Raw genomic sequence first — 10,752 nt, 5'->3', positions numbered from 1 at the left:
GAAGGGAGGGCTAAATTTTAATTTATCAATGAAAAATGCATTTTCCAATTTAGATTTTCATTTGGGGTATTTTTTTTTACTTGCTTTTCATTTTTCACCAATGGAAAGTAGAACATTAGAAAATAAAGATTTGATTTTTGGGGATGAGAATTGATGGCGCCCAATTATGCTCCGTCCCAAACAGAGAACGCTGTGTTAAAGTGTGCCCCACATGCAATGAGACAGGAGTTTTATGCAGCTTTCATTCAGTGATGACTGCCCATTTCTCGTGATGCCTACATCTACATGGCAAAGAATTTCATTCCCGTTTCTCTCTCTCTCCCTCTCTCTCTCTCTCTCTGAGACAAAAGAAAACACCTGGTCCGTGAACCCTGCGATAAAGCATTGAACTCTTTCTCTCTTAGCTCCTTCACCCATTTCATCACTCACTGTTCACTCAAGATTGTAGACGTTTTCCTCTGCATCGCTGTAGTCACTTTCTCTGTTACCTCTGCAGTTCATGTTTTCTTCTGCTACCAAGTATGGCAATGTTTCATATGCAACCCACGGTTCATAATGCTTCCCCTTTTGTCTCTTTTATTTATCCTTCTTGTTTTCCTTCCACTGAAAGTGAAAGCTTTCTCTTTTTTTTTTTCTCCAATTCTTTTCTTTCTTTTTTCTATGGAACTGGGTAATAGCAGGACTTTAATGGCAGCACTGTTTTTCATTATTCTCAAATCTCAAATGGGTTTTCTCCTAGATGTTGATATGTTTATGGGGTTATTTACTGCATTTCAGGGTTGTTGAAAGCTCATAAAGGTTTTTCCCTTGAAGCGGTGCAAGCAAGCAGCAGCAGAGGGGATACTAGGTTCCAAATCCTAACGTTTAAGAAAAGGGAAAGTTCATCGTGAAGGAAAGGTGGACTTTTATGGTGAAAAGAACAAGAGACAAGAGTTGTTAATGCTGTGGCACAGTGTTCGGTAGAGTTTTGATAACGATTTTGCCTCTTGGAGAAAAGCACTGTTGAGTGGAGTGGGAGCACTTACACTTCACTTCAGCAGAGAACGGTGTACAGTGATGGAAGCTCTATGCTTGTTAAACATTCTGCTAGCTTGGTGTATGTTTTGTTTTGAGCTTGTTGGTGCTGAGCTTCAGGAGCAAGCTATATTACAGGCCATCAACCAAGAGCTTAGAGTCCCTGGATGGGGGGATGCCAACAACTCAGATTACTGCACTTGGCAGGGTGTCAACTGTGGTAACCACTCAATGGTGGAGAGCTTGGATCTGTCTCACCGGAATCTTCGAGGTAATGTAACTTTAATGTCTGAGCTCAAAGCATTGAAGCGGCTTGATCTTTCAAATAATAACTTTGATGGATTCATTCCTCCTGCTTTTGGAAATTTATCTGATCTTGAAGTTTTGGATTTGTCTTCAAATAAGATCCAAGGTTCAATTCCACCTCAATTGGGTGGTCTCAGAAACCTCAAATCATTGAACCTTTCCAATAATGTGCTCGAGGGAGAAATACCAATGGAACTTCAGGGCTTAGAGAAATTGCAAGATTTTCAAATTTCTAGTAATCATTTGAGTGGTCTTATACCTTCCTGGGTGGGAAATTTAACTAATCTGAGGCTTTTCACTGCTTATGAGAACCGTTTAGATGGCAGGATTCCAGATGATCTAGGCTCAATTTCTGAGCTTCAAATACTTAACTTGCACTCTAACCAGCTTGAAGGTCCAATACCAGCTAGCATTTTTGTTCCAGGGAAGCTGGAAGTTCTGGTTCTCACCCAGAATAATTTTAGTGGCGAACTTCCTGAGGAAATTGGGAATTGCAAAGCCCTTTCCAGCGTTCGAATTGGAAACAACCATCTAGTAGGTACCATTCCTAAGACCATTGGAAATCTTAGTAGCCTAACCTACTTTGAAGCTGATAATAATAATCTTTCTGGTGAGGTTGTGGCAGAATTTTCTCAGTGTTCTAATCTTACTCTCTTGAATTTGGCTTCAAATGGATTTACTGGAACAATTCCACAAGACTTTGGACAACTTATGAATCTTCAGGAATTAATTCTTTCTGGAAATAGCCTCTTTGGCGATATTCCAATATCAATTCTGAGTTGCAAAAATCTTAACAAGCTTGATATTAGCAACAACAGATTCAATGGGACAATACCAAATGAAATCTGCAATATCACCCGGTTGCAGTACTTGCTGTTGGATCAGAATTTCATAAGAGGAGAGATCCCCCATGAAATTGGTAATTGTGCAAAACTTCTAGAATTACAATTGGGTAGTAATATTTTGACTGGAACTATTCCTCCTGAGATTGGGCGCATTAGGAACTTACAGATAGCTTTAAATTTGAGCTTCAATCATCTTCATGGACTTCTGCCCCCTGAATTGGGAAAACTGGACAAACTTGTTTCACTGGATGTTTCAAACAATCGGCTATCGGGTAATATCCCACCTGAACTTAAGGGAATGTTGAGCTTGATAGAGGTGAACTTCTCAAATAATCTGTTAGCGGGCCTGGTACCAACATTTGTACCATTCCAGAAGAGTCCTAGTTCAAGTTTTTTGGGCAACAAAGGGCTTTGTGGAGAGCCTATAAACCCTTCATGTGGAACCCTTTATGATGATCACAAGGCTTACCATCATCGGGTTTCTTACAGAATCATACTAGCTGTAATTGGTTCTGGTTTGGCTGTTTTTATGTCAGTAACTATAGTTGTCTTGCTGTTTATGATCAGAGAGAGGCAAGAAAAAGTAGCCAAAGATGCTGGGATTGTTGATGAGAGCATCAATGAAAACCCAACTATAGTTGCAGGGACTGTTTTTGTTGATAATCTCAAACAAGCAGTAGACCTTGATGCCGTTGTTAAAGCAACTCTGAAAGACTCTAATAAGCTCAGCAGCGGGACTTTCAGCACAGTTTACAAGGCAATCATGCCTTCTGGGGTGGTTTTATCTGTTAGGAGATTGAAGTCTGTAGACAAGACAATAATCCACCACCAGAACAAGATGATTAGGGAACTTGAAAGACTGAGCAAAGTTTGTCATGATAATCTTGTGCGTCCCATTGGCTATGTCATTTATGAAGATGTTGCTCTTCTCTTGCATCATTATTTTCCAAACGGAACACTGGCTCAGCTTCTCCATGAATCTACCCGGAAACCTGAATATCAACCTGACTGGCCCTCAAGATTGTCCATTGCCATTGGCGTGGCAGAAGGTTTGGCTTTCCTTCATCATGTGGCAATAATCCATCTTGACATTTCTTCTGGAAATGTTCTCTTGGATGCAAATTTCAAACCATTAGTTGGGGAGATAGAGATTTCAAAACTTCTGGATCCAACCAAAGGCACTGCAAGTATTAGTGCAGTTGCTGGTTCCTTCGGTTACATACCTCCAGGTATGCATCTTTCTGACATGCAATTCTCCCATATATTCATTCACCCTATTAACTTTTACAGTATATAGTCTTTGCATTATCATCTCTTTACACACAGTTAATTAATTTTACAATATTAAATTAAAATTCTTGTTAATGTAATGATGATTTATAGTTGGTTGATGAGGTTAATTTTTGTAAACGGTCATTACATACAAATTAAGCTCTACTACTTTTATTGTGTTTAGCATGCTTCATGTTACATTTCATCTGCAATGCAGAATATGCATATACTATGCAAGTGACAGCACCAGGAAATGTTTATAGCTACGGTGTTGTTCTGTTGGAGATCCTCACAACTAGATTACCAGTTGATGAGGATTTTGGTGAAGGTGTAGATTTGGTGAAATGGGTTCACAGTGCTCCAGTGAGAGGAGAAACTCCAGAGCAGATATTGGATGCCAGGCTTAGCACAGTTTCCTTTAGCTGGAGGAAAGAAATGCTTGCTGCTTTGAAGGTTGCATTGCTGTGTACCGACAACACACCAGCCAAACGACCGAAAATGAAGAATGTAGTGGAAATGCTACGGGAAATAAAGCAAAACTGAGAACAGCAAGCTACTCAAGTATTCTATTTTGTGATGTAGTCTATGCCGTTGAAGATTTGGTGTATGCAAAATCTCATGGATACAGAGGAACTGATGAGTAATACAACAACATTAAATAGTAGACTTGTATGAGGAGTTACTTCAGATGGTGAAGGTGGTGTGAAAGTAAATTCAGGCATTGATAGAACTTCACCTTTCTAGGTTGTCCAAAGGGTTAGTTGTAAAATGGCAGCTAGCTTATCTGTTTGAGTTGGACAGTATGGTTAGGTTGAGGGAGGATAAATGCAAGGACTTTGAAACAAGATATATCAGTTCCTATTGCGTATAATCTAATCACAGTTTTCATATTGTATTTACTCATTTGGGAGATCTATGCACCTATCAATCAATCTGTTCCCATTGAAACCGAGAATCTTTAGTTTACTTTTGTTGAGATCACAGACTATACAACTGAATTGTCCACATGCAGTACATTCTGCTAGATATGTTTTACCACTTTTGACATACATCACAAAACCTTTCATTGCCCAAAATATTACTATAAATAATACTTTTAAACTTAAAACATAAGTTTGAAAATTCATTTCTGATGTGTTACATAGTGTGATCTCACATTTTCCTTTTCAAAGTATTGACTGCATAATTAATAATCTTAAGATACATGTCATCTTTCTACTATGGTCGCTGTCTTCTGTGGCATATGTACCTTTACTGATCTCCTTTTGGTGTATAGATAATGAACAGGTTTTTGTTTGGTAGGACCATGATACCTTGATGTGGACATAGATCACAGCTTGATTCAAAGATCAACACTAATTTACGAGTATATTTGTCTGGCTGTCTCTTAATTTGATTTTAAATAAAATGTTAGATAAGTTTTAGTTTCTCTATGATTAATTTTAATAAAAAAAATTATATATTAGCTACTTAATAAATTAAGTGTTTTAATTTAAATATCTGTTATCAGCTTTTTCATTCTACTATTCATGTGGACATTATTAAGTTGAAACTTGTAAATTGCGATTTTGAATAATTGAAAATTACGTTTATTAAATTCTTTTATTACCTATAATAATAAAAATATGAAGAATATATATAAATTTCTATGTTAAAAAATTAAATTGATAGAGCACATATATAAAAAATCAAGGAATCTATTAAAAGAGTCAATATGATAATAAAAACAAAATACAAATACATGTTTTATGAACTTAAACCAAAAAACTATAAGTTATTAGGTATTTTATTTAGAAAAAGGATTTATTGGATATTTAAAATACAAATCAACACTTAAAAATTTATTTAAGGTTAAAACCACTTTGGCGTCCCTGTTTTCGTAAGGTTTTTCCAATTGGGTCTCCGTCTTTTAAAACTTTCCAATTGAGTCCTTATAAGTGTTAATTTCAAACCAATTAACCCTTCCCGTTAAATATCTTTAACGGTGTTAAACTATTACATATGTGTTGGCTGACGTAGTAGACGTTTAAGTATCTAGTGAAACGTGTCAATAAATTGAGTGGATACGTAACCTTCTAATAAATGATTAAAAAATGGTAATGAGCATTAAGTTATAAATTGAAATTAAAAAGGAATTAGGTTTCACTTAATTAAAAAAGGAAATTAGGGTTCAATTAATTAAAAAAAGAGAATTAGGGGGTTCACTTAAATCAAAAAAAAATTCTGGAACATCAAAAAGCAATTGGTGGATTGAGTTACATTAGAAGTTTGAGAGGAGTGCATCGAAAGTTGATTAACATCGCAAGTTTGTGAAACGGTCTATGGAGTCAGTGGAAGGAATATGGAATATGGAGGGTTCTCAGATATTTTTGCCCCAGAAACGGAGTTTATGGATGAGCTATTTGCAGAAGGATGTTGGCTGGAAACAAGGGTTGGATGTGGCACAGAGGCTTCAAAGTGGAACAGGAGCATGGAGTCGAATGGGACACATATAATATTTGAGGAAGAATTAGAGGCAGAAAGTTTGATGGTCGGGAAGAGATGGTGGATTGGACCAAGGGTGAATCCGGAGCCATCTTCGTCTGTGAAGGAGAGATTAGTGGTTGCGGTTGGGTACTTGAAAGAATACGCCAAGAACTCCAATATGGTGATTCACGTATGGGTCCCCGCCAGGAGAGGATGTGAAGTAGGGATTCATCACCATCAGGATTTCCCATACACCCTCGACTATACTAACAATGGGGATGCAACAAGATCCTTTCAGTTTCACGAGGACTGGCTTTTTGATCACTGGCCTCCCAACATTCGCTTCCTCAGAACTCATGACTACCCCCGCCTTCACCACTACGATCTACGTCCTGGATCTCTCGCCATTCCCGTCTTTCAGAGAGGTTCAAGTGCTGCCCAAGTTTCCACTCAAATGAACCCTAAATAGCTCGATCTGGGTCTCCCACTTCAGAGAACTTAAGCTCAATCACGATTTCATTCTTCTCATAATTTCACAATTAAAAATCTAATTACAATTCTTAATGAATGGATAAAACCACACATTTCATTCAACATTGCCAAATGTCGCACATCAGTAAAACCTTTACTACGTCAGTCAACACATCTGCAATAGTTTAACACCGTTAACAATATTTAATGGGAAGGGTTAATTGGTTTGAAATTAACACTTATAAGGACTCAATCGGGAAGTTTTAAAAGACGGGGACCCAATTGGAAAAACCTTACGAAAACAGGGACCCCAAAGTGGTTTTAACCTTTATTTAAACCTAAATTAATGAACTTTAACGACATGTTTGGTTTCCATTCCTCCTATATTATACATGGAAAATGTTACTTTAACACCCAATCTTGACACTCTTTTGACACTGGCCAGGTGTCGTTGTCTGATTGGGTGTTATTTTATTTTTTAAAAATTTGAATGTTTAATCTCCTGAGGGGCAAAGCTGGAAATACCGAGGGGCAAAGAAGTAATCTTGGTTTGGGGTTTTAGTTTTGGTGCTATCATTCCTTTTTCATTTTCGTTTCTCTTTCACGATACTCTCATTTGCCTTCCTCTCTTCTCGTCGGCGTTTTTCTCCTTGCTTTCTCAGGCGTTGTCATTGTGAAAGGTTATTGTCGTTTTCGGCGTTTTCGGTCCGTCATTGTCGTTGTGGGTGTGTGGCGTAACATCTTTCGTGTCATTACCGTCGTCGGACCATTGCCGTTCTCGGACCATCACTTGAGTGGTTTGAGTTTTTGTGAGGCATCGTCATTGTGAAAGGTTGTTGTCGTTCTCGGACCATCATTGTCGTTGTTGGTGCGTGGCGAAACGTCTTTGGTGTCCTTATCGTCGTCGGAGACCATCACTTTAGTTGTTTGGTTGGTGATTTGTTTTTTGGGTAAGTGGAATAATTTTCCTTTTCTAATCTCGTTTTTGATAAAAAGGTATTTCTTTTTTGACCGAGACCTAATTTATTTTGTTGGCATTATTATCACTGCAGGTCCAATGGCTTCAACAAAAGCAACTGTAAGATAAGTTTTTATGTGTTATTGGAATGGATGATGTATAAAGTTTCAAAGTTAGTATTTAATGTATGTTATTTGAATGTTATGTAGTGGCGCCTTCGCATTTTCATGGATTCGGCTTGCATCCTTAAAATGAATGACAAACTAAAATACCGTCATATGGAGCGTCTTTATATGACCCCTTTCAAATTCTGCTTGAACCTTTTAAACCCTATTGAAGTGAATTTAAAATTATTGAAGGAGATGGTTCAACGGTGGGCTGGTAGTGATGTTAGTTTTAGGGTGTGTCAACAGTTGGTTCCTTTAAGTGTTGTTGATGTCTTCATGGCCACAAGGTTAGACATAGGTGGTGTAGACGTTAGCTTTGACCAATGTTTAGTAGGATTGGTTGGTGAGATGTTTAATCCCAGAACTACGACAAAGGACGACTTGATTCGGAAGTTTCATTCGATTGTAGAGGATGACGACATAGAGGTCGATGTGGTGTGTAGGTTATATATTTTAGTTTGTTTAGTTACATTTTTTTTCCTAGGAAGTCTAAACATGTTTGTAACATGCCCTGCTTACTTTTAGATGATTTAGATAGTTTGTGTTTGTATGATTGGGCATCTTGTGTACACAAAAACATTTTACACAATTTAAACAAGTGTACGAAGAAAATAATGCGTGGAGAAGTCTCAAAGTCACTCGGTCTTAGTGGCAATGTAGCTGTGTTGCAGGTACCATTATTTATTGAACCATTTTGATTGAAATTTGTATTAAATATTGGCTAAATGTTTGTTTTTTATTTTTGAAGGCTTGGGCCGTGGAAAGATTGTCCTTGCACGGTCATCGTTCGCAAAGGTTTTGGCCGCGCATACGACGATGGTCCCCATATACGGCAACGGAAGAAACAATTGCAAATATCTTCAAGACCGGAAAAGTAAGTGTTTGAAAGTTTTATCAATTTTGTTTTCATAAATATTGATGGATATATTTAAGTATATATGTTATTTTTTTTGTCATAGGTAAGGATGGATTGGTATTTAAGTAAGAACGATGTTCTAAAGCTGGAAGTGCGGGCTGCTTTTGACATGGATGTCAAAGGAATTGGTGAAGAGACCAAGGGTGAACCATCCACCTTTCCGGACACAGATGAAGATAGCTCCGATGACGGCACTTGGGAAGCAGGTGCATAGGAGATGGTTAGGAAAACCAATCTTGAAATCATGTCATTGAATTCCAGAATTGGAATCCTTACGAAGGAGTTAATGGACCTCCGTGAATGTCCAATCTATGATGAAGAAGGTGATGTGTGTCATGATGAAGAAGGTCATGTCTTTCATGATGATGAAGGTGTACATGTAGCTGTTGTTGTAGGTGATGATCAACACAAATGGGATGAAGGTTGTGTTGGCGGAGTTGATTTACATCCTTTAGGGGATGAAGGATGTGTTGGTGTAGGTCATGAACACCCTTTAGTGGATGAAGAACCATCACCCAAACATCACAAAGGTGTAATATCTGAGAAAGGTGGACCATCCGACCCTCCTCCTTATTATATTCCCGATGATGATGGTGACAATGATGAAGATGAAGACCATCTTCCGTTGAGGAAGTTTGTTGGTGATCCAGGCACGGATGTGGATGTTGACAAACTGTACATTGCAGTTGGTGTTAAAGACCGANCTAATAGGTTCATGTTTTTAATTTAAATTTAGGTGTTTGTGAGTTATTTGTTTGTGATTGAATAATAATTGTATTTTTTCAGGGTTGTGTGCGACATCATTGGGCAGTCTTTGAACACAACTTCTATTCAGAGTTTAGGCCATCGTGATTATATTGATAACATGGTTAGTATGATGTAAGTTGATGTTAGTTTTTATCGTTGTTTACTTTGTAACATGATTTGAGAATTTGAATTGTGTAGGTCGTGTTATTTGCTAGTACAATTTTTATGCACTTTGAAAAAAGGTTGACGGGTGTGGTGAAGAGGGTTCACTTCAGTTCTTTATATGCGGTAAATGTTAAATCGTTTCAAATTACATTTAATGATATAAGATAATTAATGCATTTGGAAATGTACACAGGACCATATTATCCATGATTATAAGAGGAAGGAAAAAAATCAACATGTGTTTAGACTTCATAATTACCAGAGCTATNTGAGGTCTGACCGTTTTGGTCTTGCTGACATTGCNAGCNCTGAGTTTGTGAGTTTAAATAATGACTTGTTTTTATGTTTTTGAATTGTACCATGTCCATGTGCGGATATTTGATATATGTTGTTTTTAGGTGTTTATGCCATTTTGCCATGATTACCACTGGTGGTGTTACTGTTTGAACATGAAAACATTACAAATATCAGTGATTGACTCCTTAAACAAGGCTGTGAGAGATCGGAGGAGGATTGACTTGTTTGTGGTATGAAATGACAGTATATCATGCCCAAAATGTTGATGATGTCAATTTATTATATTTTTTGATACCAGTTTATGTAATATTTTGTTAGAGTCAAAAAATGGCCAAATTTTTGTGCCTGTTGTACAATCAGCCTGAAGGTAGTATTTCTGCTTTGCCTGTTGTAGAATCAAACATCCCAAGTCAACCGAACTTGTAAGTTGATGGTAAATAATTTGGTGTTTTCATTATTGTATGTTGTCATAACTTATATATTTGGTTGTTTGATTTCAGATTTGATTGTGGAGTGATCATGTTAAAGGCAATGCAAATTTGGGATGGAGAAGACCGGTACAACGGCAAGAGCTTGCCACAATACACAACTGTAAGCATAAAATTCAGTGATATACATTTCAAATGATAGTGTCGTTTATAACTGAAGCAAAAACATTTTGTTTCAGTAGGAGTTGCGAGAAATAAGAAAGAACTACGTGAAGGAGTGGATTCTGGACGAAGACAACATGGCAAGAATGCAAGCCCTCCATGTCTATGGGTTTTTGGAAGATTGTTGATATTTTGTTTGTAATTCAATTAACATTGTTTCCTTCAGAAAGGATTTTATGTACAACATGACATTTATGATGATTTGTATATATATAAAGATGAATAACATTAAATTGCTCGTGATATTAAGAATGAAATATATTTTTTCTCACTTGTCTTCGTAACCGATAGCACGATATTAAAAAATGTATTAAGTACTACGAAAGTTATGAAAGGTTCCACATGTTTGGGTCAAGTGACAGTGTTGTAATCGTTTACCTGTGGTGTGTAAACGATTACACAGAGTGAAATGCAGGATTTGGTTGGTTGAAGGCCAAATTGTTGTCCATGTCTTCAGTGTGTTGTAATCGTTTACGTT

At 37.2% G+C, this 10,752-nt stretch overlaps 2 protein-coding genes across 3 annotated transcripts; both read left to right on the top strand.

Annotated features, from left to right (window-relative positions):
* The first annotated feature begins 200 nt into the window (after positions 1-200).
* On the top strand, positions 201-4,486 carry LOC106757731 (leucine-rich repeat receptor-like tyrosine-protein kinase PXC3). 2 transcript variants are annotated; one of them, XM_014640496.2, is made up of 3 exons: positions 201-519; positions 778-3,394; positions 3,655-4,486. In XM_014640496.2, exons 2-3 carry the CDS (start codon positions 1,057-1,059, stop codon positions 3,978-3,980), a joined length of 2,664 nt encoding a protein of 887 aa, XP_014495982.1. In that variant the 5' UTR covers positions 201-519; positions 778-1,056; the 3' UTR covers positions 3,981-4,486. The 2 variants fall into 2 exon arrangements, with proteins under 2 accessions (XP_014495982.1, XP_014495984.1); XM_014640498.2 differs by having other exon boundaries at positions 201-548.
* Positions 4,487-8,632: 4,146 nt separating this feature from the next.
* LOC106756894 lies at positions 8,633-10,402 on the top strand. The gene is made up of 8 exons (XM_014639493.1): positions 8,633-9,126; positions 9,202-9,283; positions 9,361-9,450; positions 9,521-9,643; positions 9,726-9,854; positions 9,985-10,046; positions 10,125-10,215; positions 10,295-10,402. Exons 1-8 carry the CDS (start codon positions 8,633-8,635, stop codon positions 10,400-10,402), a joined length of 1,179 nt encoding a protein of 392 aa, XP_014494979.1.
* Positions 10,403-10,752: the final 350 nt, after the last annotated feature.

The sequence above is a fragment of the Vigna radiata genome, chromosome 3 (genome assembly GCF_000741045.1).
Source record: "Vigna radiata var. radiata cultivar VC1973A chromosome 3, Vradiata_ver6, whole genome shotgun sequence".
Taxonomy (NCBI): Eukaryota; Viridiplantae; Streptophyta; class Magnoliopsida; order Fabales; family Fabaceae; genus Vigna; species Vigna radiata.
Note: the sequence above shows the minus strand (reverse complement) of the source record. Positions and strands in the feature narration are given on the sequence as shown.

Coding starts and splice junctions, on each gene's coding strand:
- LOC106757731 (XM_014640496.2), top strand. CDS start 1,057: ATGGAAGCTCTATGCTTGTTAAACATTCTGCTAGCTTGGTGTATGTTT. Junction 3,395..3,654: donor CTTCGGTTACATACCTCCAG/GTATGCATCTTT, acceptor TCTGCAATGCAG/AATATGCATATACTATGCAA.